General features: G+C 50.6%; 3 protein-coding genes across 6 annotated transcripts in view; 1 reads left to right on the plus strand and 2 right to left on the minus strand.

Annotated features, from left to right (window-relative positions):
- Positions 1-437: 437 nt before the first annotated feature.
- Positions 438-10,396, minus strand: TBCB (tubulin folding cofactor B). The gene is made up of 6 exons (XM_008139844.3): positions 10,186-10,396; positions 9,670-9,813; positions 6,109-6,205; positions 5,291-5,482; positions 910-982; positions 438-726 (listed from the first exon to the last, which is right to left on the minus strand). The coding sequence occupies exons 1-6, from the start codon at positions 10,297-10,299 to the stop codon at positions 612-614; spliced, it is 735 nt and encodes a 244-aa protein (XP_008138066.1). The 5' UTR covers positions 10,300-10,396; the 3' UTR covers positions 438-611.
- A 512-nt stretch (positions 10,397-10,908) lies between these two features.
- On the plus strand, positions 10,909-12,157 carry POLR2I (RNA polymerase II subunit I). Of its 2 annotated transcripts, none has more exons than XM_008139843.3 (6): positions 10,909-11,032; positions 11,108-11,162; positions 11,448-11,521; positions 11,602-11,676; positions 11,789-11,840; positions 12,054-12,157. In XM_008139843.3, the coding sequence occupies exons 1-6, from the start codon at positions 10,974-10,976 to the stop codon at positions 12,114-12,116; spliced, it is 378 nt and encodes a 125-aa protein (XP_008138065.1). In that variant the 5' UTR covers positions 10,909-10,973; the 3' UTR covers positions 12,117-12,157. The 2 variants fall into 2 exon arrangements, with proteins under 2 accessions (XP_008138065.1, XP_054567271.1); XM_054711296.1 differs by having other exon boundaries at positions 10,988-11,032; positions 11,080-11,162.
- Positions 12,158-18,936: 6,779 nt separating this feature from the next.
- WDR62 (WD repeat domain 62) overlaps positions 18,937-26,642 on the minus strand; it is a 40,348-nt gene continuing 32,642 nt past the window's right edge. For 2 of the 3 annotated variants that reach the window (XM_008140107.3, XM_054711217.1), the window contains 11 exons: positions 25,076-25,294; positions 23,430-23,554; positions 22,985-23,088; positions 22,513-22,623; positions 22,106-22,240; positions 21,726-21,837; positions 21,485-21,617; positions 21,344-21,404; positions 20,517-21,185; positions 19,363-19,520; positions 18,937-19,272 (listed from right to left, as the gene is read on the minus strand). In XM_008140107.3, coding sequence (XP_008138329.2) covers positions 19,009-19,272; positions 19,363-19,520; positions 20,517-21,185; positions 21,344-21,404; positions 21,485-21,617; positions 21,726-21,837; positions 22,106-22,240; positions 22,513-22,623; positions 22,985-23,088; positions 23,430-23,554; positions 25,076-25,294 — 2,091 coding nt within the window. In that variant the 3' untranslated portion in view covers positions 18,937-19,008. The remainder of the gene's footprint in view (positions 19,273-19,362; positions 19,521-20,516; positions 21,186-21,343; positions 21,405-21,484; positions 21,618-21,725; positions 21,838-22,105; positions 22,241-22,512; positions 22,624-22,984; positions 23,089-23,429; positions 23,555-25,075; positions 25,295-26,642) is intronic. The other variant, XM_028143419.2, reaches the window with a different exon arrangement.

Here is a 26,642-nt window from a genome sequence, read left to right on the forward strand (position 1 = left end):
CAAAAGCTACTATTATTGTGGGCCTATCTGTCATAGCAGCAGAATATTATATTAACCAATAAAGGACACAAGAGTCTCATGAGCCTCCAGCTACCGGCGAGGGGATAAAGCCTCACCTTGTCCTACCTCTACTTTGCTCAGCCTCCTATTTCACCCTTACCTACCCAGCTGCCCCAGCCCTTCCTATAATCACCAAGTCTTCCAAAGGCTTCCCATGTCTGGCAATTAAAAAAAAATTTAATTTTAATTTATTGATTTTAGAGAGGGAAAGAGGGGGTAGGAGGAGAAATAGAGAGAGAGAGAGAGAGAGAGAGAGAGAGACATTGATTTGTTGTTCCACTTCCTTATGCATTCATTGGTTGACCCTTGTATGTGCCCTGATCAGGGATTGAACCCACAACCTTGGCATATAGGAACGACACTCTAACCAACTGAGCTACTTGGCCAGGGCTAGGTCCAGCAAATTTAATGCACAAGTCTTAAAAGTCAATGGCAAGGACAAAGTGAATAACATAAAAACGGGGTCAGGGGAAGAGAGTCATGGGCACACATAGGGAAGGGCAATAAGTGGGCAAAGGTAGCTGGAGCAAGAGGATGCCCTTCCTTGGGCATTACATCTCATCCAACCCGTAGTCCTCCTCAGGGAAATCCCCCACGGTCACAACTGATGGCTTGAAGAAGGCACCGTACTTGGCCTGGCATTCAAAGTAGCGTTTTCCATTCACACTGCCGGGCATGATGGAAAAGTTGGTGGTCAGACAGCTCCCAACATGGTTCCCTCCCCAGATGCTAGGATGAATAGGCTCACCCAGTAGTATATGCATGCACTTACACATATATGCTCACATAGGCAAGCACAGACACAGGTACAGACACACACACAGACGCCTGAGTGGGAATACTTATTACCTGCCATCGTTTTTCCCTAGTGGCTCATCGAAGCGTACGCCAACCCAGTAGCCAGGCTTGAAATCTGTGAGTCCTGCCCAGAGGAGAAATCCCAATAAACTCCAGACACAGCTCATCCCAGATCTGTGCCTGCCCACGGAGGAAAACTATCCTTACTGGGAACACCACCACCTCCTGCCAGACTAATGTGGCAGCCCCTACTCTGCTCCTACCCCTTACTCCCTACTCATTCGACATTCCTAGCCAGAGGGGTCTTTGTAAAAATCAAAGGGAAATAGCACCACTATCTTGACCCAAATTCCTCAAAGGCTGCCAATCCCACTCAGCATAAAGTCCACACTGCTTATAGTCAAATGATTTCTGACAAGTACCAAGACAATTCAATGATAAAATAATAGTCTTTGCAACAAATAATGCTGGGACGACCTAGCCGGTTTGGCTCAGTGGATAGAGCGTCGGCCTATGGACTGAAAGGTCCTAGGTTCGATTCTGGTCAAGGGCACATGCCCAGGTTTTGGGGTCCATCCCCTGTGGGGGATGTGCAGGAGGTACCCAATCAATGATTCTATCTCTCCCTCTCCCTTCCTCTCTGAAATCAATAATAAAAAAATAATAATAATATCTGGGACAACAAGATATCTGCATGCAAGAGAATGAAGCTGGACTCATACCTCATACTATACACAAAATAAGGTTATCAAAGCCCTAATGTAAGATGTAACACTATAAAAGTCTTAGAAAGAGGAGAGGGGGGTGGGTGAAGGTAGACGAGGGTATGGGGGAATAAATGGTGATGGGGAAAAAAGGAAAAAAAAGTCAGCTGAGATTTGAAATATACCTATATACTATAATAAAAGCGTAGTATGCTAATTAGACCAGACAGCCGGACGACCTTCCAGACAAAGCTAGGGCTGCGAGGGCCAAGCCCCTTGCATGAATTTCATGCATCAGGCCTCTAGTATATATATAAAACTCTTAGAAAAAAATACAGACATAACTCTTTGTGACCTTGTATTAGGCACTGGTTTCTTAGTTATAATACCTAAAGCACAAGCAACAAAAGAAAAAAAAATAGATAAACTGAGCTTCATAAAAATAAAAAAACCTTTGTGCTTCAAACGACAAAGGACACTATCAGGAAAGTAAAAGCAACCAACCCATGGGGGAAAAAAGAGGACCTGTGTAATACTTTCAACAATAAAGATTAAATAATTAACAAACAAACAAAAACCAACCCACAGAATGGGAGAAAACATTTGCAAATCATGTATTTAATAAGGGAATTGTATCTAGAATACATAAAGAGCTTTTGATTAAGTTAATGTGTGATTATAACTCACTGATGTCCTTTATGGGAAGAAATTTGGAGACACCAGTAATGAGCCGATGCACACAGAGGGAAAGACCATGTTAAGATAGAGAGAGGAGGTGGCCTTCTACAAACCAACGACAGGCAGAAGAAACCAAACATGCCAAAGCCTTGATCTTGGGCTTCCAGCCTCCAGAACTATGAGAAATAAGTTTCTGTTGTTTAAGCCATCCAGTGTGTGATACTTAGTTATGGCAGTCCTAGCAAGCTAATACACAACTCAACAACAAAAAGACAAAAAATTCAATTTTAAAATGGGCAAAAGGATCTGAATAGACATTTCTCTAAAGAAAACATATAGATTGCCATTAAGTACATGAAAAGATGCTCAATATCATTGGCCATCAAAGAACTGCAAATCAAACCCATATGCTTTTCCACTTCACACCCATTAGAATAACTATCATGTGGAGAAAATGCAGCCACTCTAGGAAATAATCTGGCAGTTCCTCAAAAGGTTAAATATAGAGTTACCATATGACCCAGCAATCCCACTCTTAGGTATAAAGGAAAATATATGCCCACACAAAAACTTATACAAGAATGTACATAGTAACGTTATTCTAATACATGCTGCATGAATGAAACTTGAAAACACGCTAGGTGAAAGAAGGCAGTCACAAAAGACCACATACTATAGCATTATTCTATTTATATAAAACATCTAGAATAGATAAATCTATATGACTTCCTAGGACTAGGAGATACAGGGTTTCAGAAATGAGGAGTGACAGCTAGTGATTATGGGGTTTCTTATTGGGGTGATAAAAATGTTCTAAAATTGATTGTGGTGTTGGTTGTACAATTCTGTGAATATACTAAAAACCAATGAATGAATAATATACACTTTAAATGGGTGAGTTTTATGATATATTAATTATATATATCCCCTATCTAATAAAAGAGTGATGTGCAAATTAACCATCACTCCACTATACCTACAAGCCACGCCCACAAACCAATCAGGAGCAAGTATGCAAATTAACCCAAACAAGATGGCTGCAGCCACAGAGAGAGCAGGAGGGAGGCTTGGGTTTCCCTGGCGATGGAGGAAGCCAAGCTTTCTGCACACCCTGGCCGGCCCAGGTCTCCACTTAAGGCTACAAAGTTTCAATTATAGAAGATACATAAATCCCAACAGAAATGGCTGCCACCACGGAGCGAGCAGAAGGCTTGGCTCTGCTCCAGGCTACAAAGTTTCAATTATAGAAGATAAATAAATCCCAGATACCAGGGCCTCTGCTTGGGTCGGCGGGGGGCATGGCCGGCCTGCAAACCACCACAGGCCCCTCACTCAGGCCACCCCACACCCCAAGGGAACCCCCACCCTGATCTGGGACACCCTTCAGGGCAAACCAGCTGGCCCCCACCCATGCACCAGACCTCTATCCTATCTAATAAAAGAGTAATATGCAGATTGACCATCACTCCAACACACAAGATGGCTGCCCCCATGTGGTCAAAGATCCTGCCCCCATGTGACACAAGATGGCCAGCAGGGGAGGGCAGTTGAAAGGGACCAGGCCTGCAAGGGAGGGCAGTTGTGGGTAATCCGGCCAGCAGGGGAGGGCAGTTGGGAGGGACCAGGCCTGCAAGGGAGGGCAGTTGGGGGCGATCAAGCCTGAAGGGGAGGGCAGTTAGGGGTGACCAGGCCGGCAAAGGAGGGAAGTTGGGGGCAAACAGGCTGGCAGGGGAGCAATTAGACATCAATCAGGCTGGCAGGGGAGTGGTTAGGGGGTGATCAGGCTGGCAGGCAGAAGTGGTTAGGGGCAATCAGGAAGGCAGGCAAGCGAGCAGTTGGGAGCCAGCAGTCCTGGATTGTAAGAGGGATCCCAGATTGGAGAGGGTGCAGGCTGGGCTGAGGGAACCCCCTGCCCTGTGCACAAATTTCGTGCACTGGGCCTCTAGTATATATATAAAAGACTAATAGGCAAAGTGTCCCCTCGGGAGTTCGACCAGGAGTTCAATTGCTCGCTATGATGTGTGCTGACCACCAGGGGGCGGCATGGAACAAAGGAAGGCCCCGGCTGGAGGCTGGCAGCCAGCAGTCAGCAGCCAGAAGGAAGGCCCTGATTGGCTCTGATTGCTAGCCAGGCCTAGGGACCATACCCGTGCACAAATTTTATGCACCGGCCTCTAGTATCTCAATAAAGTTGTTATAAGAAATAAAACCGCCGAAACCGGTTTGGCTCAGTGGATAGAGCATCGGCCTGCGGACTCAAGGGTCCCAGGTTCAATTCCGGTCAAGGGCATGTACCTTGGTTGCGGGCACATCCCCAGTGGGGGGTGTGCAAGAGGCAGCTGATGGATGTTTCTCTCTCATCGATGTTTCTAACTCTCTATCCCTCTCTCTTCCTCTCTGTAAAAAAAATCAATAAAATATAATTTAAAAAAGAAAGAAAGAAAGAAAGAAAACCCACACTCCTCTCTACTATCTCCAAAGTCATGCATGGTTCAGCCCTGCCCATGCTCCCCTCGCTCACTCCCCACTAGCCATGCTGACTTCCTTTCTCTGCCTCCAACTGATCAAGTTTGTTCCTGCTCACAGCCCTTGCACTCACTACTCCCTCTGGCTGGAACACTCAGCCCCCTTTGCACCTGGCTCACTTCTCCCTTTCCTTCAAATAGTCCTTGCCCCAAGGAAGCACTCTGGATTACTCTCAAGGAGAGGTCTGCTACTTCCTCTCAGCTCACACAGCTTCCTACGCTTTCCTCATCACTGCCCTATCACTCCAGCCTGTGCTTTCCCCATCACAGCTCTAAAAATTCTGCCTGTTTCCCCATCTTAGCTCTGACCACTTTTGCCTCAGAACTAACCACTCTGGCCTCCACTTCTATCACAACCCAGACATTCTGCCTCTGCTTCCCAGTTCCCTGCCATGAACATTCTGGGTTGTCCCTGTCAGCTGCTTTGTCTGTCTCTCCTACTAAATTGGGATCTCCTTGAGGGCTGGGTCCCCAGCACTGCCCACATCAGGCAGGGCAGGGCATAAGGCCTCAGTGGCCACATACCTACATACATGACGGTGCCCCGGCGAGGGGGCTGCCCAGGTGCCCGCACCTCACAGCGACTACCCACAAGGATGGCACTGGCCTGGGCCTTCTCCTCCGTGAGGCGCTGGGTGGTCTCAGCTTCTTGTTGTGCCCGCTCCTCTTCATTGTATCGCCCTAACTTGCTGCGCTTCAGGAAGGAGCGAACTGAGTCTGTGGGTGGGGTAGGGGATGGGGGTCAGACGCGGTCTACCTAGTGGGGCTCTGGTCTAATGAGATAACCTTCCACTCACCCAGGGCTAACATTCATAGAGAAACTCTTCTGTTCTAGGTGTCAAAGGGCTATCATTCAAGTCCCCCAAGTCTCTCACCACAGCCCTGGCCTCTCCCCAGGCTTTCTGGGACCTCCCCACAATCCAGAAACTAAAGAAAAGATTCCTGTCTCCAGTCTTTCACATCACCCCATCTTCCCACATCCCTTCAGCATCACATTCACCTCCATCTGTCCCCTGAACCCCTCATCTTCCCCACAGTGTACTGATCACCACACTGCCCTGTCCACTCCACATTCTATCACGCTCGGCCCTCATGTGACCCTGACCACGCTCCCCACACCTGACCCCTCAACATCCGATCCCTCTAATGCCCCCTCCGCTTTCCCATGTACCTATCTGCCTCCCGCAGTCCCTCACACCTCCCAGCCATCTGCCCCCTCACTGCCCTCACCACCAGTTTCCCCTCAATGTCCCTGTCTATTGCCTGTCCCCCAACACCACCACCCACCTACACACACTCCTTCTGGCCCCCACACACCCCATTTATCCCCAAGTGCCCCATACCTTGCCTCTGGTCGTAGGCTTCCTGTGAGATACTGTATTTCTCCACCTTGGACACATCCTCATATTCCCCAAGGCTGGCACCGCTGTGGTCAATGACCTATAGTAACAGGAGGGGTCAGAGGGGATCAGGGTCTGGTCAGGGAGGCTTGGGGTGCTGGGATTAGTGGTACAGTTGCACAGTGGAGCATTCCATAGACTTAAGTCTCTCCTGTCTAGGAAAAACTATATTCTACCCTCACTTTATCCCAGCCTTCTCTCATCTCCTGAGCTGGGCAGACAGGATGAGAGCAGGTGTCTGCGCTAGTCATCTCCCTTCCTCACCCCTATATGAACCCTGAACGCTGGCGTCAACATCACTGCTGGCCCCCAAGTCACAAGAACCGGGTCTTATGCATGAACCCTCTAGGCAGCACATCTGTCCTCTCCTCTCTGGGCTTCTGAGAGCCTCTTACGCGGCCTCAACATCCCGACCCTGGGCATCTCTTCCTGTATCACCCTCAAGGTTCATTAACTCACTGCTTGCTGAGCTCTTCCAAAGCGCCCAGCTGGGCCCTGTGCTGGGTGCTAGGGCTGCAGTGCAAAAACAGATCAACGCCTGCTGGGAGACCGACCCTATACAAATACGCAGGTGTGTGTATTAAACACCAGAAGATAACAAGGTTTGATGTAAAAAAAAATATATATATATATATACCACAAAGAAGCTTAAGGAGCCTGGGAATGTAGTCAGGGAAGGCTTCTAAAAGGAGGGAATGTCTGACCCAAAGCCTGAAGGATGAAAAGGAGCAGGCACAAAGTCCTAGATGTAGAACTGCCCTTAGCCCTTTTGAGGAACATCAGGGAGACCAGCATGGCTTGTGGAATAAGCCAGGGACATGGGAGACACAACAGACTTTGCTTTGACCTGGAATGAGGTGCAGCCAGGGAGGCTATGAGCCAGGTGAGTTCCTAGGTTCCCTCTGGCTGTGTGTGGAGAACAGACTGGGGGGCAAGAGGGGTGATGGGAGCAGGAGATAGAGGTGGCTGTATGTCCAGGAGGGAGAGGATGGAGGCTGGGCCAGGGTGGAGCACTGGAGGGGGAGAAGAATTTAGATTCTGGACAGATTTTGTAGGTGGAGCCCGCAGGATTTGGGGGCAGACTGGATGTGGGTGTGAGGGAAAGAGAGGGCTCAGGAAACACTCTGAGGTGTTTGTCCTGAACCACTGGGCTAACATACCAAGGGACAAATGGCTCTTATCTCTGGTCAAGGGTCACTAAGAATTTCTACTTTTATATTAGGGATTTTTGTAAGTTTGAGGTTGCTGTTATTTTAAATATTTTATAGGTAATATGTATAAACAGAAAAAGTTTTAGAAATAATAAAAATTCCCCAGGGATTCCACCTCTGGGAAATCTTCCTTGAATGGCCTCAGAAGTCAGTCTGTCTCTATACCCAAATTCATGTGTGAAAACCTCCTGTTAGAGGATGCCACCGGCCATGCCTGGCCTACCAGCATCCCTAGGCTGAGGCTGCTCAGGGCAGCCCAATCTGTGCTGTGGTCTTTCCATACAATGCTGACCCAGTCCTGGCCCCTCCCACCCTACCACATCATCTGGACTATGCAAGTTGTTTCCTCACTTGTCTTCCTACTCCTTCTACCCTCCAGTCTGCTCCACACATAGAATCAGAGAGGGCCTGTGAACCCTGTCAGACCAAGCTCTCCTAACTCAGAGTCTTCCCTTGGCTCCCACTTCCCTCTGCCATAGGAGTGGACACTCTTCAGTCTCTTGTACCCACTTGTACCTCCCATCTCAGAGTATTTGCACACGCTGTACCCTTCTCCTGGGGCACTCTTTTTCCTTCTTCAGTTAACTCTTCCTATTCAGGTCTCTGCCAAGGCAGCACCCCCTCTCGGAAGTTCTCATTAATGAGTCATGTCCCTTGGTATAGGATTTCCAGCTCTTTGATCTCTTTCTGCATGGTCTTCACCTCACTGACCCTTCACATTTGTTCTTGTGAATATTTAGCTAACATCTATCTCAGATTGGACAGAGCTAAGCAGAAACCTTCTAAGATTTGGTTCATAGCTATATTCCTGGTGTAACACAGATGCTCAATGAACAGTTACTAAATAAAATGAAAGATATTAAAAAGTTAAAAAAAAGGGACCAGTTCTCTGGGCACACTGACTTCGAGAGTCATGCAGACTGAGTAAAACATGTAGCTCTAGTTCACCTTTAGGACAGTATATTCCATCTTAAAACTAAGTTGTTCTTTGTTTTTATTTTTTAATATATTTCCATTGATTTTAGAAAGGAAGGGAGAAGGAGAAAGTGAGAGAAACATCAATGATGAGAGAGAATCATTGATTGGCTGCTTCCTGCACACCCCCCAATGGGGATCAAACCCACAGCCTGGGCATGTGCCCTAACCCAGAATCGAACCGTGACCTCCTGGTTCACAGGTCAATGCTCAACCACTGAGCTACACTGGCTGGGCAAAGCTAAGTTTTCTCTTCTGCAAAATAAGGTTAATTATGCCATCTTCCAAGTCTTATTTTATGGACTCAACTCTCATCCGACAATGATTCACTGAGCATCCTCTCTGTGCCAGGCATTGTTCCCGGTGCTAAGGAAAAATGCACAGTATGTCACAGGAGGATAAGAGCCATGGACAAAAATCAAATAAAGGGAAAAAGGAGGTTTAAGTTTTACACTGAAGCCAATGAAGGCCTCACACTCTAGAGTTGACATTTAAGTAAAGACTGGGAGGAAAGAGTAAGCCATGTGAGCATAGGAAAAGAGCCAGGCAGGCACAGGTTACATTCAATGTGCAGCACATTTGAAGGTGACCTCACCTGGGATGCTGAGATGCCTGAGGAATATGGCAGAGGGTCGGGGTGGGTGTGAGGACAGAGAAGATGATATGAGCTGATGCATGCAGAGGTCCTTTGTGTTCCAGCTTCTCCCAACACATCTCATTGCTCACCCTGACCCACCTCACACGACAGGCCTCTGTGCACTGCTTCCTCCAGCTGGCATCCCTTCCCACCTCTTCTCCTAAATCGTCCTTTCCTCATCCTTCAAGTCTCAGCTTAGGCATCTCTTTCTTCAGAAATCCCCTTCTGATAATCCCAGATGGAGTCAAGCACCTCTTCTGGGTGTCCCCAGTTACCTGGGCTTGCCCCAGCCCAAACCGCTCTGGCTGTCACTCGTGATGGGTCTGTCTCTCTCCAGACTGGACTGCAGGCTTCATGGGGGCCTATCTTGGTTATCACACAGGACAAAGTATGGCAAGCATTTCTTAAATAAATAAATGAGTGGAGCCCAGCCAGGGTGGCTCAGTGGTTGGCCAACGACTCATAAACCAAGAGGTCTGGGTTTGATTCCCAGGGCACAGGCCCGCTTGCAGGCTGGGCCCCCAGTAGGGGGCGTGCAGGAGGCAATCCATCGATGTTTCTCTCTCATTAATGTTTCTATCTTTCTATCCCTCTCCTTTCCCCTCTCTCTAAAACCAATACAAGCATATTACAAATAAATAAACGAATGGAGAGGAGGGATCTCAGGTAGGGAGGTCTCACGTGGATGCGGCAGCCGTCATCTACGGGGTAGGAGCCCAGTAGCGCATCCTCCTGATCCAGCTTGCCGAAGAACTTCTCGTCAGCTCCGTAAAGTTCCAGTTCCATGCAAGACGCAGGGCTGCCCACCACCAGCTCTAGTTTACACTGCGAGGAGTAGGGGATGTGGAGAGGTTGGAGAGGAGGAAGGCTGTCAGTGGCTCCACCCTCTACGCTCTCTGCCCCTTGTATCAATAACCATCACCCCATCCTTACTCCTCCAAGAGACCCATCATTTTAGGACCCAAGTGGTTATCCCTGGCCCTGCCCCCTCTGCTCTTGTCCCCGCCCCCTGAAGCCTCTGATTTTCCCAGGCCCTGCCCACTTCTCTGGCACCTCCGGTTCCTTCTGGCCTCGCCCCACTGAGGCCCGGTCCCCAATCCTAGCAACCTCGGTTTATTTCTGGCCGCTCCCTGCGATCGGGAAGCCCATCCATTTTTCCTTTGCCCATCCCCTCCGGACCCCGCCCCTCGGCCACACCTTGAATTCAGCTATCGTGAGGCTGCGACTGTACCGCTTCTCGGAGCGAAAGCTGTTGAGAGAGCTGCTGATGAAAACGGTCACGGTGGGCGCCGATAACCCCGTCACCTCCATCTTGCGCTCTGGGGGTGATGCCGGGGGGAGTCTGCAGCCCCGTCAGCCGCCTCACGCCAGCTCCGCCGAGGCCACTACGGGGATATCAACCCCGCCCCCTGCTCCCGACCTGGCCAATCCGCGCGCTCCTGCAGGGGAGGCCCGCCAATCGCCGCTGTCTCCTCAGCTCCGGAAGCGCTCCCGTTTGCCTAGGTAGGTCCAGCCAATCCTGAGAGGCCGGGCTGGGTGCAGGTCTTCCAATAGCAGCCCGGGAAACGGCCGGGCGGCGCAGGTGAAGCCGGGAGAAGGACTGGCAGGCGTTCCCCCGCCCCCCCGCCCGGAGGGTAACTGGCGCATGTGCCCTGGCCTTCGGCTCCCCAAGAGCAATGGCTTCTGGAAGTGTGCTAAGTGCTTTTCGCGTTACGTGACGCGTCCTATTCCCGGCTCTCGTCCCACACTATTCTATAAACTGGGGAAGCGAGGCCCACATTCGGAAGCAAGTACTTTAGGATATCAAAAGATTGAAGCAGGCAATTAATCCGATCTAAACGCCGAGAGCCGAGCACAAAGCCGCTAGCAGCCAGCGCTTGTGTGCAGCTCCGCCCCTCTCTAGGCGAAGCCAGTAAGTCTGACCCTTCCCGCGACCGGTCGTGAGGCGGGGCGAGCGCGGAAGGCTGGGCGGGTAGTGCTGCGCTATGGAACCGGACGGGACCTACGAGCCGGGCTTCGTGGGTATTCGATTCTGCCAGGAATGGTGAGACGGGGCAACAGGTGGGGAAGGGGAGCAAGCCATGGCCCCAGACTGACCTCTGGCCTCCCGTCCCCACAGTAACAACATGCTTTACCCCAAGGAGGACAAGGAGAACCGCATTTTGCTCTACGCGGTGAGCACGAGTCCGCGGGTGACCCGGTCTTCCCCCGGGTCCACCCGTTCCCATCGTGGCCCCGCCCTACTCCCCGTGACCGCTACTCTCTGTTCCGCCCGACTGTCCTGGTTTCTTCTATCCCCAAACGAACCCGAACTCCCGTCTTTCCCCATCTCGAGGTGATTCTCGATACACCCCGTTAGCCCAACCTTGAGACTCCATCCCCTAGTCCTCCTCTCCCGGGAAGACAGACCCTGCCCTCCCTTTCAACGGCCTCCTTCCGCCACGCTCGCCCTCCTGCAGTGCCGGAATTGTGATTACCAGCAGGAAGCCGACAACAGCTGCATCTACGTCAACAAAATCACGCACGAAGTGGAGTGAGTGCGGGACCGGACTCTAGGGACGGGGTTCTTAGAGCCACCATCAGAGCATCATTATCCACCCTCTTCTCCCTCAGCGAGCTGACCCAGATCATCGCTGACGTGTCCCAGGACCCCACATTGCCGCGGACCGAGGACCACCCGTGCCAGAAGTGAGCGCGCAGCTGTCTATTCCGGAGGGAGAGGGGCTCGGCCTCACCCGATGGAAAGGGGAGGAGGAAGGAGGGAAGGGTTTGGTAACTGAGTGGCTAATTGTCCCCTCAGGTGCGGCCACAAGGAGGCGGTATTTTTCCAGTCGCACAGTGCCCGTGCGGAGGTGAGTCTGGATATCCTGTGTCCCTGGTCCTTCCTGGGAGCGGGGATACCAATACTGAGGGGAGCCTGCCCTTCCTGGCGTCTTAGCTGGGCCCTTACCAGTGGGAAAGGCCCCTTGTCTTTTTTTTGGGGGTGAGGCTCTGCTGAATGGACGTTCCATGTTGTGCCCTCCCCTGGGTCCAGAACCTTCCTAACCTTGCATCCTTTTTGCCAGGACGCTATGCGCTTGTACTATGTGTGCACTGCCCCTCACTGCGGCCACCGCTGGACCGAGTGAACCACCCTCCCCCATGTGTAATAAATGCTCTGTTCTGTGAATGCATAGCCTGTGTTTATTTTATTTGCCTCGCATGGGTTGGACACCGGGTGCACAGCCTCAAGCAGCGCGGTGCAGGGCCTGGTGCTGCGCGAAAGCTTTGGCCTCGAGCTAGTGAAGCCGCAGTCCTTGCACACATGTAACTTCTCACGGAGCTCATGGTAAGCGGTAAGTGTAGCTGGCCGGCTGACTGTGCACCTTGGCAAGATGCGTTTCAAGCAAGCAGCGCTGTGTAAATGCTTTCCCGCAAGCCCTGCAGTGGAATGGATGGATCCCTGGGCGGATAGGACAGACAGGGCAGTGACCTCCTGACCAAAGCCAACCTACCTTGCCCCCTGAGTGTTTCCCCATTTCTACTCCAAGTGCAGCCTCTACCCCACCATCTGCAGCCTCAGTACAAACACAGGCCAGCCACCTGTGTCCTCCTCACCAGGATGTTCTCCTGCAGCTAGGAGGGTGGAGGGAGGCTTCCCTTTGCACACTTCAATTTGGGACCTGAATCCTGTAACCAGTACCTGCTTTCACTCTATACCCCTCAGCAGGCCCCTACCCTGGTGCTATCTTACACCCATCTGATTAAGTATGTGGTGTTCCAAGCTGAGTCTCTCCTCCACAAACACAAACAAACAAAAACTCTACATCCAGGGCACCTCCCTCCATTTTGTTCCATCCCCACCCAGGATCCTGTAGCCCCTCTATGTCCTTGTTGCTGTTCACTGGTGTGAATCCTCATGTGGCACGTGAGGTCAAAGGCTTGTGAAAGCCCTTACCACAACAAATCACTATCCACTTGTTGGCTGGAATTCTGCCCCAGAGGACAGAGAGATCCCTAAGGGTTGCCCACGCTGGGGAAATTGTGCTTGAGATGAAGCCTAACAGCTCACTACTAAGAAAGGAAAGGCAAGAAACCAAGATGGCGGCATAGGTAAACACCTGAACTTGCTGCCTCACACAACCACTTCAAAACTACAACTAAAAGACGAAACAGGTATCATCCAGAACCACGGGAAGACTGGCTGAGTGGAAATTCTACAACTAGAAGGAAAGAGAAAAGCACACCGAGACTCAGAGGAGGTACAGAGATGCAGAAGTGAAGTGCAGAGGTGCGGAGGCACGTGCAAAAGGGGCTGGCAACTGAGTACACTGTTGTCTTTTTCAATCAGGAGGGAGATACAAGCTCTCGACTGCTCTGAACTCCAGTTCCGGGCAAGACTCTGGGGACCCAGACCCATATGGGGAGAAACTGGACTGTCTGGCATTGGGCAGAACTCGAGGGCGGCTTTCTCTTAGAGGTGCTTGCAGCGATCATTGTTCCTGCACAGTGCCACAGGACCTCTTCCAGGCAGGGCTGACGGTCAACCATTGCTGTTTGCTCCACCCTGGTGATTCCCTGAGACCCTGCTCCACCCAATTTACAACCCCACCCAAGCTGTGCACAGAGGCTTTTGCATATGAATGACCTGGCCCTTTGCAATCTGAAACATAACATACTGCAGCTGGGTCAAAGAGCCCCAGAGCCTCCAAAAGAAGACCCAAGGCTTGACAGCAGCTTGCATTGCTTCATAGCTGGGCCTCATCTGGGTACCTCCAAACCCCAAACAAAGAGAAGGAATCTGCAGGTCTCTCTGTAGCTCCTGCTGGGTGGCCTCTCTCCTTGGAGAACCAAGAGCCAATGTACCCAGTGGTCAGAGAGAGACCATCCAGACTACCACTCTTCAGATACATAAGAGACACACTCAGGGGGCAGACTCAATGAGCGCCAAAGCCCCACTGAAGCAAGTCTTGCCCCATAAGGTGTCTCCAGCACAGAAGTTCTCCCATCATAGACACAACTGATCCTCACAGCCAATTGGCCTGAAGGTCAATTCCTCCCACTGATATCTACAACAATCAAGGCTTAAATACAACAAGACTGTGCACACAGCCGACAAAGGGGTGCACCAAGAGTGTCCACCTCAGGTAACTGGGGAGGCTGAGCCACTGGGCCCTATAGGACACCTAGCACACAAAGCCACCCTATCAACACAGGGAAGCAGCCAAAATGTGGAGACAAAGAAACAGGTCACAAATTAAAGAAATGGAGGAAAGCAAACTACTGGATATAGAGTTCAAAACCACGGTTATAAGGTTACTCAAGAATCTTCTAGAATCCGCCAGTAAATTTAGTGAGACCCTCAAGGAAATGAAAAAGGACCAACTAGAAATTAAGGATACACTGACTGAAATAAAAAATAATATACAGAGATCCAACAGTAAACTAGAGGATCGCAAGAATCAAGTCAAAGATTTGAAATACAAAGAAGCAAAAACACCCAGCTGGAAAAGCAAAAAGAAAAAAGAATCCAAAAACATGAAGATAGTGTAAGAAGCCTCTGGGATAACTTCAAGCGTACCAACATCCAAATTATGGGGGTCCCAGAAGAAGAGAGAGAGCAAGATATTGAAAACCTATTTGAAGAAATAATGACAGAAAACTTCCCCCACCTGGTGAAAGAAATAGACTTACAAGTCCAGGAAGTGCAGAGAACCCCAAACAAAAGGAATCCAAAGAGGACCACACCAAGACACATCATAATTAAAATGCCAAGAGCAAAAGACAAAGAATATTAAAAACAGCAAAAGAAAAACAGTTACCTACAAGGGGGTACCCATATGACTGTCAGCTGATTTCTCAACATAAACTATGCAGGCCAGAAGGGAGTGGCAAGAAATATTCAGAGTGATGAATAGCAAGAACCTACAACCAAGATTACTCTACTCAGCAAAGCTATCATTTAGAATTGAGGATGGGTAGCTAGGCAAGCATCTGAGTTTCAATTGAGCTGCTTGTATGTGGAGAGCAGCTACAGTGTTTGGACAAGTTCAAGCCTCGGACTAATGAGAGGGCACAGTCCTCTCGTGGCAAAGTCCTAGCTTGGAGGGCAAAGCCCTCCCAGCACAATTTTAGCCAAAGGCTAGAGTTGTAAGCTTGACCTTATGGTCCAAACCTGTGGTCCCATGTGGCTAAGTGATATAGGTTGTGGGGGGTACAGCAAGTAAACAAAACTTGATCAGGTGCATGTAATTGAGTAGATTCAAAACCCATGAGAACCATTGTGAACATCTTGACCACGTCCTTATTTTGCCTCATGGAATCTGGCTATAAAATACTTGGCTTACAGGCTGTGGTGCTGTCTCTCCATCAAGAAGCAGCATCCCACCTAGCCCCAGCTTTATTCTCTTGTCTTGTCCATCCTTCACCACCCCCTCTCAGGTTCACCCATGGCTGTGCCAACACAGCACATCTATAAAGTGGGTTTTTAAAAATTGCTGACATGCCCTAATCGGTTTGGCTCAGTGGATAGAGCATCGGCCTGTGGACTCAAGGGTCCCAGGTTCGAATCCAGTCAAGGGCATGTACCTTGGTTGCGCGCACATCCCCAGTAGGAGGTGTGCAGGAGGCAGCTGATAGATGTTTCTCTCTCATCCTATGTTTCTAACTCTCTATCCCTCTCCCTTCTTCTCTGTAAAAAATAAAAAATATTTTTAAAAAATTGTTGACACTATTACAGATTTCCCCCATCTTCCCACTCTTTGCCCACCTCTACCCAGTCCCTGCCTCCCCCCACCCCACCCCTTGGCTATCAACACACTGTTGTCTCTGTCCATGGGCTATGCCTATATGTACTTTGGCTAATCTCTTCACCTTCTTTTATCCAGTCCCTCCCCCCCACACACTATCCCTTTTGAGATCCATCAGCCAGGTCTCTGGTTCTATTTTGTTCATTAGATTCCACATATAAGTGAGATCATATGGTATATTTTTTTCTGACTGGCTTATTTCATTTAGCATAATAATCTCTAGGTCCATCCATGCTGTTGCAAAGGGTAAGAGTTCTTTCTTTTTTACAGCTGAGTAGAAACCATTAGGGGTTTTAAGTGTTGCCATCTTACAATTGTTGGATTTCATGCAGCCATGACTAGTATGTCTGGCACAGGCCTGGCAGCCCAGTGTCTAGGAGCTGTCAATGTGGCGTGCAGGGGCCAGGTTGCACTAAAGAATGAGCTGATGAGTGGGGAGCCATTCTGTTTCTGCTTGGGTGCCCAGTTCTTCATGCATAACATGTCTCTTGAAGCAATTGATTCCTGTGTTGTTGCTGAAAAGACATTAAGGAAGAAATCTGGGGTTGGGTGTCTATTTGCCCTCAGGCTCCCTTTCTGCCCTGCTGTGTAGTGGGAGGCAGCGTCATCTGGGCTCCTATGCCCTGGGGCTTCCGGTAGGTTATGAACAATGGGGAGCCCTGCAGATTTGGGGAGGGGATTTCAAGTCCCCCCAGGGCAGCCCTCTCTCCAGGATTTGCTCTTCTGGGGTTTTCACTCCCTTGTGCCTGGTGGCGTAGGGTGGGAGTGTGTGACAGCTCTCCTTTGGTACCATATCTGAGGTGCTGTGGTTTCAGTCTCCCCTGCCCACTCCTTTGCAAATTATTCATTCACTAAACTCTCTGAAATATCCCATGTGAACATGCTCTTCTCTTCCTGCTGGTCCATAAGCTGCCTGCATACACATTTATCAGCAGTGATTTCTTAACCAGCTTGTTTGTCCAAGAGAAAGTCTGGTCCTTCTAGGGCTGAAGAGCTGACATTAGTGGCAGACATACTGGATTCTTTTGAACTACTAACCCACCTCCTTTGTGCTGAGAACCCAATTTTGGTTAAGCATGTCCAGCACAGTTGAGATGGTCAGTCCAAGCAAATCAAATCAAAGCAATCTCCATTCCCACTGCCTGTGACTGCTCTGAAGGGGAAGGTGTCTAGGAAGGCTTTGCAATCTCTCCCCGTCCCCTCCTCCCCCCGCCCTGAAGGCTGTTTTGCTTCATGCTTTTGCTACTGGCTGGGTAGGGGTGTGCTGCTGAGTGCATGCTGCAGTTGTGAAGGCCTAAGCTGGAGGGTGAAACTCGAATGCCATAGAGGGCGATAGAGCATAAACTATCAACAGTAACAAATGTCCCTATAGCGTGCGCCCCCATAAGCAGGTGTTTGCTACTTGGAGTTGAAAGCTTAACTATAATACAGATGGGAGAAGGAGTAATTTTCTCAAGGGACAGAGTCTCAAGTTGGTCTCCTGAGTGTCCAGGGTCCTGGATGCCAAACCTTACCTCTGGGCTCTTAGGTGACTGTGACCAAGCTAGGCAGGAGCAAGGAGAATGGGTCTCCTGTCTTTCGGGGGTGGCCTGTTGGCCTGGCAGAGATGCAGTCCTACTACCAGCCCTGGACCACCTGGGCTCATTAAGGCAGAAAGAGGGAGCTTTGAAAAATAAGTAAGACTGGGCATCTCTCCAAACACAAATATCAGCGACTTTATTTAGATTGTGTTTCTTGGATTTAAATGTCATGAAGTAGTAAGACCTTGCTGGTGCGATCTCCTTCTCCTCTCACTGCCTGTCCCCTCGCTCGCTCTATTCCAGCTGTCCTGGAATAGTGAGCTATTCCTTACATGTACCTTTGATCCTCCCATGGGGCCTCTGCACTGGCTCTTCTGCCTGGATAGTTTCCTGAGATGTCCACATGGCCTGTGCCCTCTATCAAGCCTCAGTTCAAATGTCACCTCAGAAAGGCCTTCCCTGACACTTCAGCCAGCATAGTGAATGCCCTCAGCCTATCTAGTTACACGGTTATTGTTTTAATTTTTGTGTTTTGCTCTCTAGAAGGTGAATACCACGAGGACAGATGTTTTGTTTCTCTCCTGTTTCTCACTCTACCCCTAACATGTAGAACAATGACAGGCACCTGGGCACCAGCCAGCAGGGTTTTTTTTTTTTTAACAACTGCCTGGTTGGTTCTGATGTATATCAATATTTATGGAGGCAGCAGTAGGCCATGTCCTCCTGTTGAAGGGTCTGGCTCTGCCACCAGGCAAGCCCAAATTAGAGTTTCAGTTCTATGGGACCCTGGGCAAGACACTGGATCTCTCTCAGCCTGTTTCTCATGGGTCATGACCATCAAACAGAACAGGGAGGAACTCAGGCAAGTGGGAGTTCAGGCCATAGCAGTCTGCACGGTAGGATTGTGCTTTAGGAGAGGGCCCCACCCCTGCTGGCTTCCTTCTTATACACCTGGGACAGTGGGAGCTTTTGTGGCAAGAGTGGCCCTCTCAGCAGATATGCACATGGCTAGATGCCTGCTGCCTAGGGAAGTTGGTACTGGGAGCTTATGGGATGTTGTAGTTGGGTACCCTCCTCCTGCTGGGGAAATAATTACTGTCCCAGCTGCTGGGTGGCCTGGGAATGCTGCCCGGATTGTCCAATGGATAAACCTGTTCATCTTTCCTCATTTTCCCCTGCTGCAGATGGGAACAAAAGCCTGGTTCTCAGAGGATCCAGCATGGGCCTGACCCAGGGGCCAATGGCATGGTAATATGTGCACTGGTAGTCAGGGTCTGACACATGGTGATCGCAGCAGCTGCAGTGGGTTCTTGGGCATCAGTAGGGGGTAGGAAAGAAGGACTGGCCCCTCTCTGGGGTACAGGTGGGTCTCAGTGGGCAAGGACCACATATGAGCCCTCAGCAGCTCAGTGGGCTGGGATAAGCAATACGAAAACCAGGTGCTGGGATCATCATCACTGCATTTCCAAAACTTCTTGGAATGGTGTCCTGTGTTCCCAATGACAGGTTCCGAGAACAGGGCCTAGTATCAGGGCTTACGAGAGTTCTTTGGGATGGTCCACCAGAGCACTGCCCCCACCGTCCCTCCCTGCGTCCATCTGAAGGGGCTTTGTGGATGTGCCAAGATAGGCACCAGCAACCATTCTTCCAAACTGTCCGTTTATTTGCTTAAAAATACCTATTTCAACAGAAAGTAGCAGGGCTGCTGACCCTCAGTCCCCCTGTGCCTTCCTCCGCACAGCCTGCACCAGCAGCTCCGAGTAGTGTTCCAGCAGGGCACGCAAATCTGGGCTGGCCAGGGGGCACAATGTAGGTGGAGAGGGAGGATCTGGGCTGGGGAGGGCCTGGGCCGGGGCCACATCACTCCCAACCAGCCAGTCGTTGGTCTCTAACTGGCTGTGGATCCAAAGGAAGGTGGAGGCCAGCTCAGTCCGTGCCTGCCGCTGCTGGGTACTCAACTGGTCACTGGAGACCATCTGCAAAGGGTGTCAACCTTGTTAGGAACACCCAGGCCAGGCAGCCCCAGGCATCCCCTCAGCCCTTTCCCGACTCTGGGCTTGGCTCACCCGGTGATAAAGGTCCAGGGCTTCTTGGAAGGCAGTCTGTAGTTTGTGCACAACGTTCCCCACACTGCTCACCTCAAGGGAAGCTGGGGACAGGGCTCTGGCTGGCACTCCAGGCTCCCCCCAGTGTCCAGGGCTGTCCCTGAGTACACCGAGTGCATCTGGGGAGAGAGGGGAGGGAATGAAAAAGACACCTCTAACTTTACAGCTGTTCTAAGAGAGGCCATGGTGACTGGACTGATCCCTATTATTGGCCCGCCGCCTGCAATATGTACTTCCCCCGGTCCCTAAGGCTCCCTTCCCTCCCCTCCTGCAGGTTTCAAATGCCACCTTCTCTCTGAAGCCTTTTTCCATCATTCTGTTTAAAACTATAACAACAGCCTGGCAGATGTGGCTCAGTGGTAGAGAGTCGACCTATGAACCAGGAGTCCCGGTCAGGGCACATGCCTGGGTTGCGAGCTAGATCCCAGTGGGGAGCGTACAGGAATCAGCTGGTCAATGATTCTCTCTCATCATTGATGTTTCTATCTCTCTCCCCCTCTCTCTTTAAAATCAATTAAAAAATATATATATGGTTTTTAAAAAAATATATGTTTTATTGATTTTTTACAGAGAGGAAGAGAGAGGGATAGAGAGTTAGAAACATCGATGAGAGAGAAACATCCATCAGCTGCCTCTTGCACACCCCCTACTGGGGATGTGCCCGCAACCAAGGTACATGCCCTTGACCGGAATCGAACCTGGGACCCTTGAGTCCGCAGGCCGACGCTCTATCCACTGAGCCAAACCGGTTTCGGCTATTTATGTTTTTAAAACTGTAACAACTGCCCCCACTTCTCACTCCCTAAACCCTTTCTCTTTATTTCCCTCCTTAGCACATCACTTTGTGATACACTTAACACTTTCCTCATAGATTTAATTTGGGCATCTTCCCCAATTAAGGTGTCAATTCTTTGTAGTCTTGTTTACCACCTCATCCCATCCATGTCCTCAGGGCCTAGAACAAAAAGCCCAACACATACAAAGTGCTCACTAAATAGTCCAGTAAAGAATAAATGAATGGCATAGCCCCTGTGACCAGGTCAAGTGCCTACCTTTGGAGCTGTTAAATGAGATGAGCTTGGGAGACAACCCCTTATCCCAAGGGTGATACTCACCAGGGGTGAACTCCAGGAGGGAGGTGATGCTGCCAGGCATGGCCTCTGGAAGTGGGGGGCTGTTGGGGTGGGCAGGGGTGTTGAGGGGTTCAGGGGCCAGAAGCCTTGGGATAAAGGTGGAGTTGTGGAGCCTCAAGGAGCTCCTATCTACGGGGCTGGAAGCTGGGAAGCTAGCTGTTGTGACTGTGACATCGGACTGGGTGGCCACAGGTTCCTGGGACCAGACACAAGTAGTGGGTGGCTCCAGTGGGGGTGAGGGCAGTAAGAGTCTGTCACAGACACTTGACAAGGTCTGCTTGAAGCTGGCCCGGGCTTCATGGCTGCCCTGGGAGGGCAGGACAGGCTCTTGGCCCTCACTGTCAGAACTGGTTGCTGCCGTGGTGGTGATGGCCTGAAGCTCCTGGTCCAGGGAGGCCAGCTTCCCCAGAGATGAGGGCCTGCAGAGGGGTCTCCCTCCCTCTTTGTCAACCAAGACAGGGTCCTCACTGTCCTCAAGGGAAATGCTGGGTGACATCTTGACACAGGAACTGGCAGTAGCCTCTATATAGGAACAGGTAGAGGGGGTGTGGAGGCCTGGAGTGGGTAGGGTTGTGGGTGCCAGAGGCTTCCTGTCTGTGGGCAGCGCTGAGGAGGAGGGGACACAGGAAGCTGGGCCTGTGAGGCAGGGGGCTGTAAAGGAAGCAGCCAGTTCACTCTTACATCCAAGCCAAAAAAACTGATAGACAGGGCCCCACCCCAGGAAGCTGCAGGGTCTGAGTGGACTCTCCCCATCCCACCCATGGTTCAGCTGGGCATCCAGGGCCATTTGTAGGAATGGTGACACTCACTCAGTGGGCACCAGGCCTCCAGGTTGTCAAGGGACTCCTTAGCTTTCCTCCCAGAGAGGACCTGCAAGCATAGCCATGAGGTGAGGACAAGGCTTCCCGGCTCCCAGCCCTATGTCCTGAGGAGGTGGCCCAAGTACTCACGTTGGTCCTCCCTGAGAAGGTGTAGCCAGTACCTGGTTCTGCTCTGGCCTGGTTCCCCTGGAGGTCTAGGAGTTTGACCTCCGGGGACTTCACAAGGTGCAGGGGCAGCGGGGAAGGGAAGGTGTGGTTGAGCCTGTGGGGAGGAAACCAGGCAGTTGTGCCTGCCTGGGATGCTCCCGAGGACATAGCCCCATCCTGGAATACAGAAAGCTGGAACGTTCAGCAGTTCACCAGCTCCTACCTGGGTGTCTTCTGGAGACGTGAGAGGAACTGGGCTGAGATGCTCAGCCGGGGATTAAAAAAGTCCTCATCCGAAGAGGCCGTCGCATCTCTTAGGGATCTGTGAAAGAGCTCTGGGGGAAGATGCCAAGGGAGACCTCAGAACCCCTATAGCCAACTAGTCCTAGGTCCAGGCAGACCCACCAAGCACCAGGCAAATCCTCCAAAACCCCCGTCAATAGACCACACAGAGCAACTGGAGCAGGAAGAAGAAACTGCAGCTCAGTGCTTAAGATAAAACATGTGCCCTCCCACTATTCTCATCTTCCCCTGCTAGGGAAAGCCCTCACCCAGAGATGCCCACACAGTGCCTAGGCAGGGCTGAGAGGAGCAGGGCCCTACCCTCAGGGTGGGTGTCAGTAAGCGTCTCAAAGTGGTGGCGGAGAAACCTCTCTTGCTCAGGGGTCTGGGGCAGGGAGCCATTGGATATGCCTGTCAGCTCAGGCCGAGACAACTCTTCTGCAGTTCCTGGGCATTCTGTGAGAGGCACATGGAGCAAGCAGGAGAGAACCTTCAACACTTAGTCATGGCAGACACCCTGACAGACACTTAACAATGGAGAAAGCTGGACTTGCCCAGCACATACCCTCATGCCACCAAGCTGAGAAGGAAAGACTGATGGCTCTGTCTTCTAGGTGAGGCTCAGTGGGCACCAAGTGTAGGGCTGATGTGGGGCCAGAGTTTATGTATCATGACCACCCCCTGAGCAAGATCCATGCACTGCCCTTCCTCATGTCTGGCCCATTTACCTGGTATAGGGGTCACTGTCACGTCAAACCGAGGGTCTGAGTCCAGTTGTAGAGGGGAGGAATGGATGGTGGTGAAGGTACACTCCAAGGAGGCTTCTGAATCCCCTGAATCTAAAGAAGCAGCGGGGGGAAATGGGAGAGTCAGGAGCCCAAAGCCAGGCCCTTTTTGGGTGAGTCAGGTAAGTGGTTCAGTTTCTCTAGATTTTAGTTTCTCCACCTGGAGAATGGGGATGATAATACTCGCCCCCTATTTTTATGGACCAACAAGGTTACACTTGGAGGAGGTGGCAGAGCTGGGCTGCCGTCAGTAGGCAGTTTGGCTCCAGAATCCTCTGGTAACATCAAGGACCATGTCTGTCTTCTACGATAGACTCTTGAATTTCAGGAAGACTAGGCTAAGGTCATCATCAGTGCCCAGAAAGAGGCCTAGATGAACAGACTACAGCAGGGTCCTTGCCAGGTCCCGACTCACCCTCAAGTTTGCTCTGATCCTTCGAGCCCATGGAGGAGACCCTGAGATAGGAGTCACCTTGCTGGTCTCCAGGCTCACTCTCCACTTCTTCTGAGCCGTACTTGCTGCACAGCCAATAGGGGTGGAGCGAGGGAATGATAACATACTATTTAGTAAACAACTGGTCCCTACCCAGAACCCCGAAACATCTGTACCTTGCTCCCCTTGGGAGCACTACTTTGCCTCTCCTCTCTCCTCCAAAGGCTCCCTTCCCCCCCGAGTGCCTTGCACCTCCACCTAGAACCATGGAAACATGCTGCAGGGCTGGGCTTCTACTCCATCTGGGCCACACCCCTTCCTCCCCACTCCCACAGCCTACTGCAAGAGCAGTTCTTCCAGGATGTGCCTATCAGCTGAGGCTTCCTCTCTCCAGCTAAGGCTCCCCTTGTGTGTGAAAGACACCCACCTGTCTGTCCCTGGGACGGTCACCTCTACCTCCAGGGAGCTGATGACATCTCTGGCTTCAGAGCACTCCTTCTGTGGAGGCAGGAAGGAATGATTCCTACAGCCATCTTCCTGGGGACTCTCTGACTGTGGGGTGAAGAGGCACAGCCATCTGAGGCAGCTGTGGCAACCAGGGCCCTTCCAAGTTTCTAAGTGTTACAGTAAAGAAGTTGGGGATAATGGCAGCCCGCACTGTTGGATGCTCACTGTGCACCAGGACCTGGATCAAGCCTTTTGTTCACCATGAGCTCACTATGTATCCAACTGCATTATCATAAGCCCCTTTACAAATAAGGAATAAATATGGCTCTGACTCTCTAAGTGTTTATTTATATGAAGTTCAAAAACAGGCAAACCAGCCCTAGCTTGTTTGGCTCAGTGAATAGAGCCTGAGGACTGAAGGGTCCTGTGTTCAATTCCGGTCAAGGGCACATGCCTGGGTTGCAGGCTCAACCCCCAGTAGGGGGCATGCAGAAGGCAGCCGACCTAAAATTCTCTTTCATCATTGATGTTTTTATCTCTCTCTTCCTCTCCCTTCTCTCTGAAATCAATAAAAATATATATAAAAAACACACAAAACAAACAAAAAACAGACAAACCAGTCCATGGTGAGAGAGGTCAGACTGCTGGTTTCCCTGGGTGGAAGTACTGACTGGGAGGGGCACAGAGGTCTTCCTGGAGGTAGAAATGCTCTATATTTACCTTGGTGGTGCGTATACATAGGTATATACACAGGTAATAATTCATCAAGCTATTTACCTAAGATTTGTGCATAACTGCCTGTATATATTATGCCACAATAAAAAAGAAAACATATAATAGTATAAAGAAGAATTTTATTTGGAAAATAATAAAATAAGAGCTAAAATTGCTTCAGCACCTCTAAGGGGACCCAGGCTCTGTTCTTAGCACTGGATTCCTATAAAAGTCCTCTGAGGGCTATTTTTTTTTTTTAAATTCTCACCCGAGGACATGCTTAGAAAGAGGAAGGAAGAGGGAGAGAGGGAGAGAAAGATAGGTAGATAGATAGAAAGAGAAACATTGATGTGAGAGATTAACATCAATCAGATGCCTTCTGTATGCTCTGCGACTGGGGATCAAACCCACAATCCAGGTGTGTGTCCTGACCAGGAATCGAACAGGCAACGTTTCAAGCACAGGATGATGCCCAACCAATTGAGCCAACCACCCGAGCCAGGCCTCTGAGGGCTATTTTTCAATAACCATTTTAAGAAATATTTTTAGTTACCTTTTTAAAAAAATATCTATATTTTTGAAAACTGAAGCCCAGAGATGCAAGCCCTGCTCTAATTCACACAGCAGGGAAGAGGTAGAGCCGAGCTCCACTTGTTCAAATGCCCCCCCTACTCAGGCACAGGCCTGCTCTTGGGCCCAAACTCTCAATCATCAGAGAGACCCACCTCCTAGATTCCTGGTCTGCCCTAAGAAGTCTCACTGCGCACCAGGCCTGGGCTCACCCTTCTGCCCTCTACCACCTCAGGCAATCCTCTCAGGCCCCTGAAGTGGTACAGTTAGGCCTGTTTTCAAAATGAGAGCACTGAGGCCCCAAGTCCTGAGCAGACAGTTGTGGAGCTGGGCAGTCCTTACCTCACTCAGCAGGTCTGCCAGGCGCTGTGGCTTCACTATATCCAGAATGGAGTCCTCCAGGCTGTCGGACTTCAAGGGGGTAAAGCAGCAATCCAGGTCACGGACATCCAGGATGGTCTTGAGGGGCTCCTGGTCAGCCCGCTCTGCCCAGCGGCCATGTGGCTGGTAGCTGTGCTTGGTGTAGAAGGCTGAGCCATCCACCATATCATCATCTCCAAGCTGAGGATGATGAGATGGTCAGGCAGCCAGCTAAATGATCACGAACTCCAATAAGGGCCAGGGACTGCACAAACCTCATCGAATCTCTTGGTTTTAAACACTACTCAGAAATAAGTTCCAGACACCTATCTCCAGCCTGAACCTTGCTCTGAAACTTCAGAAGTATCCATTCAACTGCCCTACAGCTCCAATGGATATTAAGTGGATATTTCAAAGCAAACACATTGAAAACTGATCTTCCCCTCAAAACCTGCTTTCCTAAAGCCTTCCCCATCTCAGCTATTCTTTCCAGTTGCTCAGGCCCCAAACAATGAAGGTCTTCCTTCATTCCTCTCTTATTCTGTCTCTCATGCTCCACATTGTATTTCTTCAGCAAAATCTGTCAGCTTTGTCATTCAAACACATCCAAGATACAGCTACTTCCCCTCCTACCCTGGTCCAGCCAACTGATGCCTGCTACCAAGACTGTTGCTTGAGACAGTGGAGGGTGGGTGTTTGAGAACTCAGGCCACCTAGCATCAATTCCATGTCCTCTATTCCTAGCTGTGTGACCTTGGACAAGTTACTTAACCTCTTTGGGGCTCAATTTTCCTATTGTGAAATGGGATATGAAAAGCCCCTTTCTCAATGAGAATTAAATGAGGTAATGCATGTAAAAGACTTAGAACAAAGCTTGCACAAAGCAAATGTACAGTGATTATTTGTTGCATGTAATTCCAATTGTAGTCCTATATAATAAAAGCCCAGCGACCAAAACCGGAGACCAGAACAACTGCGGCCCCTCGCCCCAGCAAGCCCCGCCCCCCAGTGGGGATCCCCACTCTATGCCCACCAGGGCAGGCTGGCCGGCTCCCACCCATGCACCGGGCCTCCATTCTATATAATAAAAGGGTAATATGCAAATTGACCCTAATGGCAGAACAACCACTTGACCAGTCACTATAAGGCGCACTGACCACATCTTGGCAGGCTCTGATTGCCAAATGGCAAACAGGGAACTGGGGGTGGTTGGTGGGAGACACGGGAGGCACCAGGCCAAGGCCCCCCACCCTGCTGGTCACCCCCCACACAGAGGGTGACCCGCGGTGGGGGTGGGGCCGGCAAGTGAGCAGGAATGGCCAACCTCTTGGTCCCTTCCCCTGGCCAGCAGGCTCTGATCACCTGATGGCAAATGGGGAATTGGGTGGTGGGTGGTGGCAGAAGGGCAGGGCCGGCTGCGGGCAGCCGGGGAAGATGGCCCTGATCACAGGCCAGGCCTAGGAACCGTACCCACGCACGAATTTCATGCGCTGGGCCTCTAATATACACTAATAAGGGGAAGCTTGGGGGCCTGAGAGAGCATGGCCAG

This window comes from Eptesicus fuscus, chromosome 21, assembly GCF_027574615.1.
Source record: "Eptesicus fuscus isolate TK198812 chromosome 21, DD_ASM_mEF_20220401, whole genome shotgun sequence".
Taxonomy (NCBI): Eukaryota; Metazoa; Chordata; class Mammalia; order Chiroptera; family Vespertilionidae; genus Eptesicus; species Eptesicus fuscus.

What these genes read in the sequence shown, in the direction of transcription:
- TBCB (XM_008139844.3), bottom strand. Translation starts at nt 10,299, where the DNA reads ATGGAGGTGACGGGGTTATCGGCGCCCACCGTGACCGTTTTCATCAGC. An exon ending in TCACGATAGCTGAATTCAAG is followed by an intron (nt 9,814 to 10,185) that starts GTGTGGCCGAGG and finishes TACTCCTCGCAG; the next exon opens with TGTAAACTAGAGCTGGTGGT. An exon ending in AGCCTACGACCAGAGGCAAG is followed by an intron (nt 5,483 to 6,108) that starts GTATGGGGCACT and finishes CCCCACCCACAG; the next exon opens with ACTCAGTTCGCTCCTTCCTG.
- POLR2I (XM_008139843.3), top strand. Translation starts at nt 10,974, where the DNA reads ATGGAACCGGACGGGACCTACGAGCCGGGCTTCGTGGGTATTCGATTC. An exon ending in ACCGCATTTTGCTCTACGCG is followed by an intron (nt 11,163 to 11,447) that starts GTGAGCACGAGT and finishes GCCCTCCTGCAG; the next exon opens with TGCCGGAATTGTGATTACCA. An exon ending in GAGGACCACCCGTGCCAGAA is followed by an intron (nt 11,677 to 11,788) that starts GTGAGCGCGCAG and finishes TTGTCCCCTCAG; the next exon opens with GTGCGGCCACAAGGAGGCGG.